The following is a 19,302-nucleotide window of genomic DNA, read 5'->3' as shown; positions in this document are numbered from 1 at the left end:
AAATACACCGTCTCACACCAAAATATGTCAGGAAGTGCCCAAACGCAGCCCCTGTTAAAAGCGGAACTCAAAATTCCAATTTTAAAAGGTTCTCCATTGATGTTACATTTTGGCACACCCTAATATATATATATATATATATATATATATATATATATATATATCACCCGAATATATAAAATATATACATATTTTTTTTTGACAATTTTTAATTATAATTATTTTATAAAAAAAAATAAATAAAAACATTATAATAATAATTAAAATGAAATATTATTAAAAATAATAGATTAAATTTTTAATAATTAAATATAAAAAGGGTTTATAAAAATATTTTCTTTACAAAAATTTATTTATTTCTAAATTCATTTATTTTGGGAGTGAATGCGGAGTGAATTTTATTATTAATAAAAATTAACTCCTTCTCGGAGTAAATATCACTCCCGCTGGGAGTGAATCAATTAAAAATCATTCACTCTTCATTCACTCCGCGTTCACTCCGCAAATTTTTTACAGTGTATGGTTATGTGAAGCTATTTATGAGAATAAAAAAAAAACGAATTTTAATTTTTCCAGAAATGTGTACGTCGATTTACGTATTTAATTGAAAAAAAAAAAATAAATAAAATTCGTTTAAGAGATGATTAACCTAAAAATCAATTTTAGATGAGGTTTATAGGAAAGTAAGAAATGTTTTTTTTTTTTTTTAATTATTATCTTAAAATTCAACTCTCTTGTTAGGAAACGATTCAGCGATCATGCGCCCTCTGTAGAAGATTTTCAAGACTATACCTTTAGTAAAAAATTATATATAAGCATATATCTGATATGTTCAATATATGGCCATATCAGAAAAAATTTTTACCGGTTATTTTAACAAAGTTTTTTAATCAATTGTAGAGTTTTAATAAATATAAAATTATTAAAATAATAAATGTTGAAATAAAAAAACATTAAAATTCATGAAACTATAAAAATATGATTTAAAAGAACCGATTTTAATGAAACGAATAATTTTTCTTAATTTCTTTAAATTACTATTTATCAAATTTTTTTAATATTTCAATAAATGATTTGAAAACACGTTTAAAGCAAAATTTCTCGTATTCTATAAAAAAAATTTGATGGTGTATCTCAAAAGATTCGATTCTCTAATTAATTACTCAAATTCTGTGTTCTGATTTCAACAGACGATTCCTTATGATTTCTTAATAGTTGGATAAAATGTATCGAAATTCAATTTTCCTATATAAAAAAAAAAAAAAAAAAAAAAACATTAGAAATGTACAAATAATGAGTTATTTTTTCATCGACCGATTGTGTGTTTAAATTAGAATATTTTCAGCCTTATTGGTCATACGTGACTAGTAGATCTTTAATTCAAGCCAATAGATGGACACTCCATCTTTCCTATATGTCAAGAGTTTCCTCTCTTCTACTAAGTTCGATGGAAATCCATCGAACTTGAATACTAGTAAAGCAGGAAGCTTGTAGTATCTGTTCGAATTATAAAGATGTTAATTGAATGAAAGATGATGAAAGAAATTAAATGATAGCAAAGACAAATAATATTCAGTACTTAAATTTAAGAACAAAAAAAATGTATAAAGAAAAGTAATAATCATTTAATTTTTAGCGGATTAATTAAAAGAACAATTGCGTGTCGATGCAAGAATTATTTAGCAATTACTCGACGAGCTTATTACAGTATTAAACTTATATTACTAAAGACGCTTATGAATATTATAAGATAGGCTGGTTGAACTGAAAGAAGAGTAATGAGGAAGCAAAGAAGATCATGAAGGAGAGTGAGTAGCAAGAGATGATGAACCAGTGGTAAGAACAACAGAGCGCAGAGGAAGCTTACAACAAAGATGAGGCATAAAAGGAAGGAGTATAAGACGCCCAAGTATAAAACAAGATCCGAAACTTTGATGCGTCAGAAAGTTGAGTTGGACCCCGAACAACTCACAAGAAGGTATTACCTTCGCTCGCAAGGTATTATGGGAATGAAAGCTACTTATAGCGTGAGTTTAATTCGAAAGGCTCGTAAAACATAGAAGCACATGAAAATAAATACCAAAGATTTAATATTTATTTTTATTAACATCTTCACTATTGTTGTTATTCTAGTTATCAAATATCTTACTTTCAGTTCAGTTGATGCAGCTCAAAACTTATCTATAGTAATAAATTTATCTGAAGAGCAATAAAATGTATGATATATGATTTTGATTAATCCATGATCAAAGTATGTATTTCAGATGAAAGTTGATATCGAGGTGGTACTTGACAACTAAAACTCGACATTATATAGTGTAACAACGAATAGCTACTGGTACTCGATATTATCAGAGCGATCTTGTTTAAAACTGAGCGAGCCATTTGGTAGCGTTAAAATGGATTGGATAAACCGTTGAAACTTGGCCGACCACTCAAAGCTTATAGAGGTCATAATTAATGTGCCCCAGCACGCCGCTCATCGTTCGTTCTGTAGCCACGAAATTAACCTGATCAGTGTGCTTTGCACGGCTAACCAAAGAAGAGCAACCAAGTCAGAGAGAGAAGGAGAGACATGGAGAACAGGGAGCAGAGAGTTGAAGGAAAAGGAGGAAGAGGAGTCAAGCGAAGTAAAGAGGTCGGGAGGGCGAATGGATGAAAGGGTGAAGAGCAGAGGATTGTGGATTGGTATTGTGGATTAACGTATCCCGGATTCATTGTCGAGTGCTTTTGATCACTTTATCCGTATGGATTTTACTTGATTGTAGATTGTAGATCCAAGTAGTCTCTACGCTCCATACCACTCCATACCAGGTACACGGATGTATGGGTTTTAGTTCCACACTGGGTACAGGTTATTCTAGTCTGCTCAGACATAGACAAACCAATCGCGCAATGTGACATCGCTGAGCGGTTTTAATTGGGAATCGAGAGCTATAGAATTTCGCTGATATGGTTATAACTATTTGTTTGATTTTGTATTGTCCTGGCCAATATAAGTAAGGAATTTTGGAATTAATTTGTTTATTCTGATAGAGGATAAGGATAAAGATTTGATCTTACCTGGGACTTCATCGGGTCGGTGTTTATTTGGCACATGTAGAGACCCGCGTCCTCAAGCTGGACACCGCGGATGTGGAGATTCCAGGTTGAGTGGTCGTTATGCGAGACCTGGACTCGCGGGTTGTGGGTTATCACGTGTTCGTGAATCGCTTGGATCGCCTTTGTGTCTGCTTTCACCCATCCGACCTGAAATTTCGTTAAGGGTTGTAAGGGTTATTACCGTAGATTGATTTCATTTGTCGACAGGCTATATATAAAGCTTTAAATAGATTCAATTGACATTTCAGTGAATAGCGAGTGAGTTTTCAATAAAATTCTTGAGTTGGGAATCTCGGAACGTGATACTTGAATTTTTTTTTTGGGTTAGATACAGTCGGAATTTTTAAAAAATTGATTTTCTTTATTGCACGTTTAAATGAATAATTTTCAAATTATCTGGAAGTTATCAACGTTTCCAAGATATTCTACAAAACCCGGGTTGAACTATTGTTTAAAAACATTAATTTGGGTAATTTTAAAATAAAAGTTATTCTTTAAAATTAAATTAAAATCCATAGTCTTTAAGCAATACATTTTTAAAAACTATACACAAAAGTAGTACCTTATAAATTTTTTTCTTCAAAATTTTCGAGTAAACTGTAAGACACTGTTATTTTATCAGTTTTCAAAATAAAAAAAAAAAAAAGCATTAATTAAGTACTAGATTTACTATCAATCCAATCATTTTTTCTTACTTAATTAATTTTAAATGAACTAATCAATAATGATGGTCACCGCAAAATACTGCTTGAAAAACGGGGTCTGACAAAGATGACAATAATTTTGTTTATTCGTTTGCACACGAATTTTTATAAGTGTAAAAAAAGAAAGTTGTTAAAATACTTTTTTTATCACGCGTTCCATTACTATTAATCTTTTAATTAATCGACAATCTAGTTAACTGCATGTTTTGAATAGACTGTGATTTTAGATGTAAAAAGTATGAAAATATCAAGATGAATCTTTCTTTCGAGGTGGTTGATATAAATTACTTGAGTCATATTAAAGAGTATCAGGATCTCTGTTGCATTTGTTGATTTTGTAAACTGAATGAATGTGTTAAATTCTAACCTTTAACATTCGATATCACGCGTATCTAAAATAACATTTCACTAAAAATATCTCTTTTGTAATACCCAACCAATAATACATATCTTGTAATAATAATTCATCCACCAAATGAAAATATCTCGAGTAACATGATATTAGTGTAGCTCAAAATAGATCTGCTTAAATAAACAGAATCCAGCGGATCTATTTTCATTGATAAATTATACGAAGGATCAATCACATAAACAACTCACTCGAAGGATTAAACTCGCGACAATACATGGAATTTATACAGTTTTTAAACAGAAAAATTCATTGATATAACGTCATCAGCAACAAGCTTTGTACAATTGATAATATTTTTGTAAATAATGTTATATTTCAAAAATATAATTAAGTACTTGATCTTTTGATAAAAACAATCAAATTACATACATTAATTATACTATTGATAAAATCATTACACGCAACATTATTTACACAAAATCAATTGACACTCATAGCAGTTAACATTAATTATTAAATTTACACCATCATTATCAATGATCAGTAATGAATCATGAATTCTGAATCAACAACAATTCGCTTGAAATAAAATTTCGGATTTATATTACTATTATAATAAAACGATGATTAAACTTTCCTTTTTAGGGTGTATGATTGAAAAGAAAAAAGTAATTGAATGTCAGTTCGGATTTACTTGTCGTAATTTAAAGAAAAGAGTATCGTGGAGAAAGATGAATGTGGGTCTTTTCATAATCTTTTTCAACGTCAACGAGGTGACTTAAGACTGAAGATCTGACTAGAGAAGCTAATAACGATTTACTTACCCGATAACCACCCAGATGCTCCACTAGACATGTGAAGAGAGCATCTCGTCCAAGAGGCACCGTTAGATTGGCAATCGGGGCCACAAATTCAGGTTGAAAGGCTCCACCTGTCAGGCGAAACATACCCGAACATCTATATCAATATTTATATACTTATATATATAACAATAACATAGTAAAGGTCGGTGGAAAATTATTTTATAGACGGTCGTATTGTTTTGAGATGTAGCTTAAATGAGCAACTTTGCTCTGTACTAACAACAAATAGCAGGTTGTGCTACGAGATACTACTGCTACTACTACTACTACTACTACTACTACTACTACTACTACTACTATTGCTACTTACTGCCATTGCTAGGTATATACATATAATGCAACAGCAACTACGACTACGGATCTCAGTGCATGCATGAATACAAGTAAGAGTACGAGGACGAAGAGAGGAAAATTACGTTTTGTTTTCTCTCCTTACTCATCTCCGGGTGAAACCAGAAATTTCCAACTAGCTCGACGCTACGCAAGCCAACCGCATGGAATACAATAAGGGGCTGAATGGAAACTGACAGTAAAACCAAGTGTAAAATAAGCTATTACGGTACGGAGAGCTGAAGCTAGAGCTAGAGCACAAACTCCCACGAAGGTTGATGTTAAAAAGATAAAAATATGTATTTATATACCATTGAACCTTTTGTTCGCATTGTGAATATTTTCTTATACTGCGTGTAATTTCATTTAATCTAATGAAATAACGCTTTACTTGTTTAGCTTCCTCTTTGTACCTTTAGAATTATTAAAACTACCCGGAAAGTAACCTTTTTACTTTTATTTTTTATTGTTTTTTTCTATATAATTTTATTACTACAGCATCGCAATAAAAATGGCAAAGCATTAGATAAGGAAGGAGCGTTGAAACGGGTACATAAGAAAACACAAGCTTTTAGATCTTCCTTTTTTCATTGAATTCGAAGTAATTAAAAACATCTAAAAATCGATTAATTCTATAGGCATTCCTGGAACTTCCTACTTGTTTTGAGCTCAAAATGTTAGTTACAAAATTTTAGGCTCTCCGAGCAAACAGGTACAAGTTATAAAGATTTTCGAGCTCAAAAATCCAATAGTTATGTTAAAAAAAAGACCATTCGGCAGCCGAAATGGAAGTAGATTTCATCATGAATAGAAAAAAAATATAACGAGGATTGTATACAAAACTAGAGTTTTTAACTTCTATGCAATCAAAAAAATTTATATCGATGGAAAAATTTTAAAACCAGTGCAATAACAAATTTCATAATTGGCATAGCGGAATAGGACATAGTTTTAAGACTAAACATATGATATGGTACTCAAATTGAAGCTTATTTAAAGAGCTTTCAAATGCATTTTACAGAATTTCAATAAGTTATCCGATTCAAAAGTTATTCGAGTGAGAAAGTGAAGAAATATGAATTTTTATGGTTTTCAAAATTTTGAAATCTTGGTATTTCTAAATTACTTGACCGATAAAGCTCATCTTCGAACTTGACTTTGGTATTTATCTGTACAATAAGTATGATGAGTTTGGTAGAGATCCGTTGTAAATTGGCGACGCTATCGTCGTGACAAGCCGCGTTATATCCGCTATATATATATATATATATATATATAGGGGCGGGGGGGGGGGCAAAATTTCGTAAGAAAATTTTTTTTTTTCCAAAAAGCTCTTTCAGCTTCCTAAAATATATTTTAACGTCATTTCCTACAATTTAAAGAAAAAAATTTTTAATTAAAAACAAAAAAAATTTTTTTTTTCTAACTTTTCTTACAATAATTTTTATCGTCATTGTGCATCGTAATAAATTTTTTTTCACATCTACGATTACTTTTTCTAAATTTTTAAGTTCTCGCTTTACAAATGAATGATTTAAAAAAAAAAACAAATCGGGGAGTCATTGGTTCCATGCCAGTTTTCGAAAATCAAGTTCTAATCTGATCTTCACATTTTTAAGGTCCTAGGAACTAGTTCTTAATATTCCTACGAGGATATCTGTCGGTGTGTGTGTGTGTATGTGAGTGTAAACCTCTAATGTGTCGAAAAAAAATCTTACACAGAAAGAAAAATTTCTTGACTGGAGAACAAAATTCTTGGCTCAAGAAAATTTTCAGGTGCCTGAAGGAAGACTGAAGTTGTGTTGCCCGAAATAAAAATTTTTCTTGAAATTCTATTCTTGGTGGAAGTAATTTTTTCTTAATTCGAATTATCATAAATACTTGATGCAATAAATTTTTACATTTGATCAAGATTTTTAGATACTTTAGGGAAGCAGTGCCACCCTACTTCAGCTGAGAAAAAAATTTTCTCACCTTGAGAAAATTTTTCTCTTGAATATTTGATACCCATTTTATATTATTTTAGCGTGCAATTATACATATTGAATGAAAAAAAATGATTCAACATTATTTGATCTTCCCATTTAATATGTTAATCAATAAAAATATTAATGAAAATTTATTTCTATCTTTATATTTTATTTTTTGGAGCAAGAGGCTGAATTTTCTCAAAACAAGAAGATTTTCTTGACTTAAATAAATTTTCTTGGATCAAGATACATATTTCTTAAAACAAGAGAGTTAATTTTGTTGGAATAAGTAAAATTTCTTGTCAAAAAGAAAATTTTTTTTTCGCTCAAGGAAATAATTAAGAAGAAAAATATTTTCTTGGCTCAAGTGAACCTTTTTTCTGTGTCAATTAACCATTCTAAAAGAATGTATTTTTCAAATAACTTCGAAATTTATTCTCGGATAATTTTTGAAGTCATAATTTAACTATCAATGCTCAGAAAACTGTGTCAGAGGCCAATTTCTTCAAAATCATTTGGTGGGCTTGTGAGATATTTAATTTAAAAAGTAAGATCTTCAGGCCTACAAGATCATTCAATTTGAAAAAATTTTCCTGAATCCCTAAACCAAGAAAGAGAGTGCAAAAAAATTACGAATTTTTGTTTTCGTGCTATTGCTTGGAATTGCGTGAGAACTATGTCTAAAAAATTTTTCACCGGGAGATCCAAAAATTAGAATCTTCTCAAGGGAACTCTTTTTTTTATCTTGATATTATTTTTACTCAAGCGAAACCCGTCAAAAATTACTACAAAATTAAAAAATTTTTTTTGCTACCTCAATTTTTGTTAGGAGTATATTGCGTCAACTATAACAATGTTTCTTTTTTGGATGATTTGTTCATCTCTCTGGGTTCTTTCGTAGACTTATCGATAAGAAAATATTATTTCTTTAACGACATTTCATTTTCAGATAATGAAATTTTTTTTTCACTTTTTCAGGGGGTATCCCATTTTGCCCGCAAAGAAAAAAAAATTTTTTCTACAGTAACTTGAAATTTGATTATTTTCCTTCAATTACGACTAAAAACGAGAAAAATCAGCATATTGAAGTCCTTAAAATCATAACGGATTCTTAAGTACCCCATTTTGCCCCCTCCTCCCTCCCCTATACATATATAAACTTTTGAACCATATGCATTTTCCGACTCAGCTCGACGAGTATATAGTCGAAAAATAGCAAAATTTTTTAAAAGTTCCGTCATAAGGACCAATGCAATAGTTAGATTTCTATGAAATCTACTAAAAATACATTTGTGAAAATTTTGAATTAAAATATCTTCCGAACGAATCAATCGATTTTGAAACAATTCTCGTAATTTAACACAGTTTTTTAGGAGCAAAAAGATAACTATAGTTACTAAGAAACAAACTGGAACAAAGAAATTTTTCTTGTTTTAAGTAAATTTTACTTTTTTCAAGAATTTTTCTCTTGATTCAAATTAATTTTGTTTTTTCAGTGTACGAAAATTTGTCATTCTTACGCAGGACACTTGGAGAACGTTATAGATGTTAAAAAAATTGCTTTTGGAAAAAAATTTTTTCTCCAAATTTAAACTATTTAAAAAATGATTCCAACAAATCGATTTTGATAATGAAATAATAATTACTTGATAGTTTAAATATCAAAAAAAATTATAATCCAATCTTTTATTTATCAATTTTTCATATCAATTCTTAAGAACCGAACGGCAACATATCTACACAAATAATATTTCTTGCATACAACAATTAAAAAAATACTCAAGTTTGGAACGTATACAACTAATAATTTACTACGATTAAATTTGGCTGCTAACGATGTTTTGAAACTCTCCTCTAGGAGAGTTGCTTGAGCACCAAAACAAGTATATTACGTACCTAGACCAGTAAAATAAGAACAGTCTCGGATCACATGTAATTGTTGGCCAATGCGAAGCTGAGGTTGACAAACATGATCTGAGGCCTTCTTTTTCACTGGATAAGGTGTGTATTATTACACGGAAAGAAATTTTCTTTAAAAATTACCGTTAAAATCACAGTAATCGTGAGATATTCGGGAATTCCTGATCTAATTACAATTCTTTCAATAATTATTCACAAATACAATGTAAAAAATACAGAAAAGTACCATTAATTTTTACTGTAGTATACCGGTAAAAAATAATAAACGTAAAAAATTAATTAGATTAAAAGTTATTTTTACTCATTTAATCTTGAAAATTACTGAAACTACACTGAAATAGTATATTACATGGCTTGGCCAGTAAAAAGTAAAGCCTCAGATCACATGTTTGTCAACCTCGGCTTCGCCTCGGCCAACAATTACATGTGATCTGAGACTTTTCTTATTTTACTGGCCTAGGTATGTAATATACTATTTCTGCTCGACGTAGCCGGAATGTGGCAACTTCGTTTAGCGCAGCGGCCAGAAAGTTGCCACTTTCCGGCCGGAGGGCAGAAAAAAAAGTTTCCTACTCGGCACGATCTACTGTATAGTAAGAGTGAATCGTCACCGGTACGATCCGTAGAGGCTACGAGTAGCAGTCCGGATAGTGACCGTCACGATCTATTCGGTGCCATTCACGAAACGTATTGCTACCGTTAGTATACAGTTTTCCTAACCTCACTCTCCTCTAGATAGTAAAGTGTAGATCGTGACAGTAGTGATCTCGTATCGTGCGGTGTAAAAAACTTTTTTTTCAGTGTACGATAAAAATTACCGGAGTCTCCGGTAAAAAAGAATCTAAGTAACGGTACTATCCACCGACTTTGAGGCGGCGCTACAATCGCTGTAAACTTCTCAGCTGTTTACAAAATTTTACATGTCAGTGATCAGTTGACACTGAATTACAGTTAATTCTAACAAACATTTATACTATTATCATTATAATAAAATTTTATACATCTAGTTAACTATTAATTGTAAATATGTGCTTTAATTAAATTCGTAATTATCTATTAATATTTGTTATTATTCTATACATCTAAATCGTAAAGTGAAATAACCTAAAACATATGTTAACCCTTCGTTGGTCGCGCTATAAGCGAATCGCCGCCTAACAACTACTCAACCTATAGAGACTCGCTATAGTGCGAACGAGAAACTAAAAAAAGCGCGACCAACGAAGGGTTAAATTAAAAAAATCAAATACTTAAACATTTAATGTTAAGTTAAAATCCACTTTTTTTTATACATGAAACATATTGTGATGTTATTTTTTTATAGGGGTCTATGACAAGTGAACGTCACAAGGCACAGTCCTATAAATCTGTCTTTTGTTACCTCTAGTGATAACTTAAAATTATTTTATGTGGTTTGAGTTTATAATTAATTAAAGTGTGATAATTCAGGGGTAGATAAAGTAGGTATTTTTGGGTATCAAGTAAAGCTATAGGTAGGGATACAGTATAGTAGTTAAAGTCACGTGGTATATTCGCGTTATAGGGAAGGGGTATCGACCCGAACGATCATCGTCGATCCCGCGAACAGATCGGGAGAGACTAGTTCCAGCCTTTGCCGAGTGAAGATATACATTCCAGTGTCGGCTCATGCCGAGTACAGTCACAGGTTACAGAATACAGCAGAGAATCACTCACGACTTCTCTTTTCAGCCATCTTGACTACAGTTTTGTTTCGCACTAAAGGCTACATTTATGCTACAGTTATTATTATTGTTTAAGAATTTTATATTTGAGTTACAGTATTTTTATATTTTGGAAAGAGTCAGTTTGAGTAGGAGGTTAAAGTTTAGTGAAAATTAAGTTGGTGTCTCGAGCTTGTGGACGAGTCTACGTTGTCGTGGAGTGGGATCTTGGAGTCACCCGGCCTCGTAGATGCTTGGCCTCTAGCCCTCTGAGATTTCCTGGTGAATTATAAAAGTCTGATTGTAAGGTCAGCGCTCCAGTATAAGGGATTTGGTTGAGGTTGGAACCGGTATGTCGTTTACGACATTTTTAATTTTAGTTGGCTACGACGAGGATTGACCAACTTCGTCGGGAGTCAGCACTTGGTCAGATACGGTACGGGTGGCAGGCCACCGAAGGCAGCTGACCATGTCGGCGGTGGAAGCCAAATGGTCATTTTTGGGTATTATTTTTGAGTTTTCGTGTATGGTTCCAATCCAAAGCCAATCCCAGGAGAATAATCGCCAAGGGATATCCTTGCTCGAGGAACGGTATGTTAAAGTTATGTTAGTTTCTTGATGTTGAGTTTATCTATGGGTTAATTTTTGAGTACGTTTTAGTTACGGTTTTAGAGTCAGTTTAGTTTTGGGGTTTTATTGAGTATTTTTGGGTTTTGTAAAAGTTTTGAGGGTGATTGAGATTTATTATGAGAATTGTTAGAGCTCCAGGTTACATTTTAGTTATCATTTTTGAGTTATCACGCTACATTGAGGTTTAGTTAATTATTATTTTGTCAGTAAATTATTCCGTATATTTTTGTAATATTTATGATTTTGTATCGAGTCAAGTTTATGATTTTTGATTTTTAGTTTGTTAATAAATCAAAGATCAATTGAATATCTAAGCGTATTAATAATCACATTGATTCTTATCTGTATCCGAATCCCTCCCTCTCTCCACAAACCAGCATACTAAGCGACACCGTGGTTTGCCTGTCTTTCCGCTTTAGCTACCAGTCTCAGGTTCTAGTTTTTTTTTTTATTTATTGAGTTTTAGAGTATTTTTCGTTTTGAGCTACATTTATTGAGTTTTGGTAATTTCTCTTGTGTTAAAATTATCTGGCGCCTTGGGTTTTAGTTGAGACTGGAAGCGAGAGTGAGAGACAGAAGTATAACCAACATTGAGTAATCTGCTACGTAGTAGCAGATCTACCCGATGTTAAAAATCTTGGGTTATAATATATAATTTATAATGAAAATATTACATCAATAACAATATGTCCAATAATAATTATATTCCATGTGTGCAGCAAGCTGCATCAAAAGTTTTTAAAATTTTTTTTACCGGAGAGTCCGGTAAATTTTACTCACACAACTGTAAAAAGTATTTCTGTCACTAGTAAATTGTAAAGCAGTGTCTTATCATCTCACGATTACCATACAGTCCGATAATTTTTCTCGTTAATTTAATGGTAAATTTTAAAGAAAATTTCTTTCCGTGTATTATCAATTATTAATTCGTTTTAATATAAAGGCTGTGTTACAGGTCTACTTACTCTACTTACAGTTACAACCTTACTCAAATTCGGCAGTAGTCAATTACAACTTTGCTCAGTTTCAATTGCATTCATTTCCAAATCTATTCACTGAATTTTTAACTCAGTTACATCTCTATTCACAAAGAATTTATTCACTTACATTTGTCATCATTTACAACTGTACTCAAGTTTATTTCTACTCACGAATTTTTACATTATCAATTAACCATAAATTTGTGAGTAGAGATGATATGTGAGTAGAGATAATATTGAGTAAAGTTGAATCAGAGTAAAGATTTGATTGAATAAAGTTGTGACTGAATGAATATGATTTTGAATAAAAATGTAACTGATTGCAGATGTCGTTGATAGCTGTGAGTAGAGATTTTATGAGTAGACCTGTAACACAGCCAATATAAACGGATATTTAATGATACTGAGTGGGTGAACTATTTAATATTTCACATTGGAAATATTTGGTAGATTTAAATTAGTAATTTAAAGTTTAATGATATCGTGACCGTAGCTTTCATCACTGCAAATCGATTGAAGTTTACTTATTTAAGAAGTATCAAATATTCTGAATCAACTGGTTTGAGTTTGATATGAACTTGAAAACATTTAAATTTAACTAATTAACAAATACATTTTACAAATTTAATGCTTAAATATATAATCTTGCCTATTTAATTATCTTCAATATCGATAAATTACTTTAAGGGCCAGTTTTTCAATCCGACATAAAAGTACTGCCAATATAATGATAAAAATAAATAATTCAGCACAGTGATATTGCGTATGAGTAGTTCTCCCTGAATTCAGTTACTTATTTTTAATTAAAATAAATAAACATTAGCCGCATGTCACAGAAATATTAATCTCCAACTGTGACAACTTGCTGATTGTAAATAAATAAAATAAAAATTAGGAAAACGGATGACCCAGAAGGCCATTCCTGCAACTTCCCGCTAATTCCATACCTAAGCGCTTGAAATTGCACTTGTAACGTTATCAAGCTCTTCAAGCTCCAAATTACGATTTATGTGTTATTTTGAGCTCTCCGAGCTCAAAGCGGTCGCTGTTCAATGCTTTTGAACTCTTCGAGCTCATATCTTGCGTTTGACATAACTATTATTAATCTATAATTGTGTTAATTAATTTAAAAACAATTTAAATGACACAACAAGAGGTTATTATTATTTTTATGATATGTTTATTAACTTCTCGCTAAGAAAATCGAAGATTTTCAAAAATCGGGAAGTTATTGTTTTCACCCCGTTTTACGAAAATCGAGTTTTCATCGAATCTCGACGTTTCGAGGTCCTAGGAAGCTTCCCTGACTATTCCCGCGATGGTGTCTGTATGTCTGTCTGTCTGTATGTGTGTGTGTGTGTGTGTGTGTGTGTGTGTGTGTGTGTGTGTGTGTGTGTGTGTGTGTGTGTGTGTGTGTGTGTGTGTAAACCTCTCATAACTTTTGAACGGCTTGACTGATTAGATCGCGGTTGGTGCCATTCAAAAGGGCTTGACCAAACTTAGATTTTGAATATACTTTGGAACGATTCGGACCAGTAGATGTTGAGAAATCGCAAAAAAACTACAAAAAAAAATTTTTTGAAAAGTGGTTTTTTTGGAATAACTTTTGAACGGCTTTACCGATCAATTCCAAAAACTAATCAACTCTTGACATCAAAAAACCACGTCGATCGCCGCCAGTCCGGTCAAAATCAGTTGATTCGTTCGTGAGTTATCGTTGACGAAGGAAAACCGAAAAAAGTGTTTTTTCGGAATTACTCCGAAATTTCTCGCTCTTTTAATTAAAACTTGCAGATTCTTCATGAAACTTAAAAAACTGCGTCGAATGCCACTAACCGCGTGAAAATCGGTTCATTTATTCAAAAGTTATTGCGATTTGAAAATTCAAAAATAGTATTTTATCAAACTTCTACCAAACTTTTGAGCTCGAAAAACTTCACTCTAAATAAATTTGAATATTAAAGTCTTTTAGAATTAAAAAATTAAACTAATATTAAATAAAATATTATAATTTTAGTAGAATTTGACTAATAGAATTAAAGAATCTGAAAATAGTTAGCATAAAATTTCTCACTCAGCAACAAGGATTACCGAAACAGTGAATAGAAATAACCGGATCAAAGCGCTGCAAATTTATTCCAGCTCTAAAACTTATTCAATGATAAATAACTACTTCCTCCAGCGATCTGTCAACTATATAAGCATTTGATTTTTTGACACGACATTTATTATCGTTAGTTATACTCTGATAAATGTGTGTGTGCATAAAATCCGTCTCTTCTCTTCAGATGAGCTTTTATAAAGAAAGATATTTACTTTTGATACATCACAACTCGTTGACACTTTCCCAAGTGTCTTTATCATATATGTCGTGTGTAAGTGTATTTATAAGAATAAATATAAATTTACCCGTGTAAATAAAGTGTAGTTTGTAGGAAAGTACAAAACGTTATGCAGAATCTCTAGTGACGCCGTGCGATCGTTCTCAAGGGACATCTACCGAGCAACAAGAAAAGTACTTAAGCTGTCGCATACAGCTTTAAATTCAAGCTTCAGAATAAGTTGAGAAGCATTTATTTTTAAGCTTAAATTAATTATTTATAAATTCGAAAAATAAAAACTCACCTAAATTATCATTTGGATATATAAATAATGCAATCAGCAATGCCCAGAGGACTCTACCACGATGGATCATGTTGCAACGATCATGGACGCTTCTGAAACATTTATTATTAACAATAATTTTCAAAAATATATATATAATGTCATGCTTAAAGTAAAGTGATTAGAAAGACGGTAAAATATCATGTTCGATAAATCACTAAAATATGACATTAAATTTATTAAGTTTAACTTCATATAAATATTTGATTAACTCAATGAATCTCCTGATGGTAAGATCTAGTTGATATCTTATAATAGCTTTGCTCTAAGATAACGTTCATTTAACAAAAATCTACTAAAACTTAGTTGATTCGATTTTGTACAGATACGTATTAATGTGAAAATAATATATACTTTCTACACATGAATTATTAAAAATTTTATTAAATAAGTGAATATTTTGACACTAATTTTGAGAGCCAATCAAATCGTAGTGGTATGGATCTCTCTTCAAAAAAAGTGAATATTCAATTTTTCGAAGGAATTTTCACTAATTCTTATTTAGAGAGTAAATTGTACAGCTCCAAAATAAATCTGAACAATAATTGACCCTGCAGGCCATCTCTTATCTAGAACTTCCTGCAACTAACAAGCTCAAAACGCTCTAAAAATTTGAGATTACAAAGTTTTGAATTATTCGAGCTTGAAAATGTAGTAGTTGTTTAGATAGAAAACTTTTTTGAAAATTTTAAACTGCGTCACTTCCGAAATGTATCAACCGATTTTCATACGGGTTACAGCATTCGACGCTCATAATAATAAGACAATAATAACTCTTAACAAGAAATGATTTCCAATTTTTTTTTAATTTTAAACTTCTATAATAGAAAGTTTAAAAGATTTAATTATTTTCAACAGATTTTTATATTTTTTCAAAAAGTTGAAATTCAAACTTGATAAACTTCGCAAATTCAATGAAAAATTTTATTATTGATTTTGTTTTGATGGCCTTACTTATAATAAAAAATATTGAAAAATCTACTTCCATTTCGGCAACTGAATGGTTTTTCTTAATTTTTAACATTAACGTAACCCTTACAATAACTTTAATATTTTCTTTAAGTCACAATCTGTAAAACATGTTCAAAAATATTTAGGTGTACAATTTAACCTTTTGATGAATGCATCAATCTTCCCTCATAAAATATATCAAAAATGAACCTTGATTTAAGTATCTAATTGAATAATAGATTGACAAATAGTTAGGTTGGCAATGGCCTGGTCGGCTCGGTGCTCGCTTTTCGAAAGAGTGGGACCCGGGTTCGATCCCAGCACGCACCAATATTTTTCAGTGATTATAATTAAAAATATGTGCGTTACGTTACGTTGCCAGCCTCTGGAAGTGGCAGAGATAGCCGGGCGGCAAACGTCTGACCAGGGCCCAGGCTTTCTTTTCGGCGCGTAGCCGACCTGTGGCGCTAAAGTCGCCGCGATCAATTCAAATTGTAAAAATTAAATAAAATTTTTTTTTTCAAATCTGGTTTATTGAGAATTATAAAATTATTATCATTTAACAAAATTATAAGTTAGAATACAAAATTCAAGTAAATTTTATGAAGTGAAATTTTTATCATAAAATTAGTTTAGATAAATTAACATATATGTTATATTAGGTGTCCGTTATTTACCAATTTGATTTTTGACTTTGCAGTGCCCATTAGATTTTTAGTTCGTGACATAATAAAAAATTAGGAAAACGGTTGACCCTAAGGCCATCCCTGCAACTTCCCGCTCATTTCGTACTTAAGGGCACAAACCTACATTTATTACGTTTTTTAAATCCTCTGATAGGATTTGCGTAAAAAACTGCATACTCATCTACACCTTCAATTAAATCGAATTCTTCATTGTCGATATTAATTACGCATTTATCTTCTCCATCAAAAAAGGTTAAGCCGTTAGCACCCGGAAAATACGTTCTAACGACTTCCAATTAAAATTTTTTTTTATTTGTCGGTAGTTTTGCAGTAGATTTATTATCTTTTATTCTAACAAAACTCATTGTCAATTTTTTTCGGAAACAAACAAAATTATAATTTATTCTAACCTCTTCATGACGTCGATTGTCGAAGTCGTTCAAAAAATTTGTCCGTTTTAAAAGAGAGACAAAAATAAACATAGTTTATGTTATCGCGAGTCAATAGGGTAGATACCTGCATTTCCACGCACATGTGCACATGTGGGTGTGTGCACATGTTGGAAGTGGTCGTATGGACTTGTGCAAATATTGAAAGTGGCCGTGAGCGGCGCCACTTAGCTATAAGTCTGCCGTGAGCCAACCCGGCTTCCATACTTGAATGGGTGACCACTCTAGTCAGCGTTGGCTAGCGCGAGGGATCTCTGCACACTAGGAGAGGGGCCTAATGCTCCAGTGGTCGATAAAGAAGAGTTTCTTATCAATCACTGTAGATTTAACCAAGCTCCGACTATACTAACATGGGTTTTTTCTGTGGTTTTCCCATGTTACTGTTCCAATAGCCGAGTGGCGAGGATCAGGGCAAATGTGGTACAGAAGGCACAAGTCGGTCCACAGCCGCAATGATAAGGCAGAGTTAACTAAGCAGAATAAGGCTTAGGGTGTTAAAGGGCGTTATTACGCCTGTACACTAGAAATCCGTATATAAATAAATAGATTGACAAATAATTTCTAGATCTGTTTAAAACTGCTGATAAATAAAATTAAATTAAGTTGATATATTTGTTTAAATTCAATGATATATGCAGAATATAATTTATAGCAATGTAAATTTTACCAGAGATTTAAACTCCAAAAAATGTTCTACATTGCAAGGCCTTCATTTTTAATGAAACCAAAGTTCTTGAATGAACGTAAACTGAATATAAAATTTCCAATAAATTATTTTATTGAATGCAGAAAATATGAAGACCACAAAAAGTTTGAATTTTTTCCCAATATAGGTCGCATTATCTATAAATAAAACTTTTTACCAAATGAATAAAAGCTTGTGAATTAATTATCCTATCTCAGATTCAATTCGACGACTTGTATGATATTTAATTGGTATTTCACTAATTTAATCATCAGATGTAATACTATGATGCTCATACGGAAGCGTTGGAATCGAAGTAATAAATTAAAAACTAAAATAAATCCAGTAAAACGTAATCAAAACTCTTCAATTAACATTATTAAAAATTTTAATTAATTAACAAATTATTAATTAATGAATACTTCTACATATAACTTATAATTAGTAAAAAATATTTTTAATTAAATAGTGGTTTTAATTAATATGGAAAAACTTATTTTTCAGTAATAGGCAATCGTAAATAAGTTTGATCGTTATAAATAAAAATGTGGAATATTATAATAATCATTATTGTTTCTTGTTTATCTTATTCGGTCTAAATTTTTCCTGCGCGTTCGAAATAATTAATTTTGACATTACGTATCGGTATTTTATTGTATGATTTTTTTATTCTTTTAAACGTATTTTCTCTTAGCGGTGGAATTCGGTAAATTTAATGTCTCAAAAGTTTATACACTTGGCTTTCATAAAAATACACATGCATATTTTTCCGTGAGGAAGCGAGCGTGAGGTGGTTTAGCAAGGACCTCGGAGAAGGGGCTGGGGTGCAAGCCTGGTTCTTTGCTTCCCAGTGAGGAAAAAAAGACCGCTATAATGCGGGATAGTTAAAGCTAAATGGAGACAGAACGAGAGAAAAAGGAAAGATAGGAAAAAATAAAAAGATACTTTAGCGCGTTAATATGCCGTTAGAACCACGGCACAGTGTCGTAACCAACTCCAAAGTGGAATATCCTTCCCAAGAGAGTTATTCAACGGTGCAATTTTTGTCCCAGAATAACAAAAAGTTATGTTATATAATATTTTTTTACAAACACTATACATTTCGCTGGTTTCAATAATTGATAATTACTTTTTAATATATTTCATATGGGGTTAACTATTATGGTTTAATAAAAATATGTAATAACTCGATGATTTCTGTATCAATATTTACCTATTATAATAGCTAATAATAATAGACTTTATAAGGTAAAAGCCCCAGTATATGATCATGTACCAGTATATGATCACTCCATGTATTTGTATATCTATATTCGCAAATATAGGTTCCTCGA

At 31.4% G+C, this 19,302-nt stretch overlaps 1 protein-coding gene across 9 annotated transcripts in view; it reads right to left on the bottom strand.

Annotated features, from left to right (window-relative positions):
* Positions 1 to 19,302, bottom strand: part of LOC123275544 (lachesin-like) — a 68,233-nt gene that overhangs the window by 36,943 nt on the left and 11,988 nt on the right. For 8 of the 9 annotated variants that reach the window (XM_044718388.1, XM_044743714.1, XM_044718385.1 and 5 more), the window contains 3 exons: positions 15,159 to 15,250; positions 4,983 to 5,089; positions 3,064 to 3,249 (listed from right to left, as the gene is read on the bottom strand). In XM_044718388.1, the coding sequence (XP_044574323.1) occupies positions 3,064 to 3,249; positions 4,983 to 5,089; positions 15,159 to 15,250 (385 nt within the window). Of the gene's footprint in view, positions 1 to 3,063; positions 3,250 to 4,982; positions 5,116 to 15,158; positions 15,251 to 19,302 lie in introns of those variants that run through there. The other variant, XM_044718389.1, reaches the window with a different exon arrangement.

Source organism: Cotesia glomerata, linkage group LG2 (genome assembly GCF_020080835.1).
Source record: "Cotesia glomerata isolate CgM1 linkage group LG2, MPM_Cglom_v2.3, whole genome shotgun sequence".
Lineage (NCBI taxonomy): Eukaryota > Metazoa > Arthropoda > Insecta > Hymenoptera > Braconidae > Cotesia > Cotesia glomerata.
Note: the sequence above shows the minus strand (reverse complement) of the source record. Positions and strands in the feature narration are given on the sequence as shown.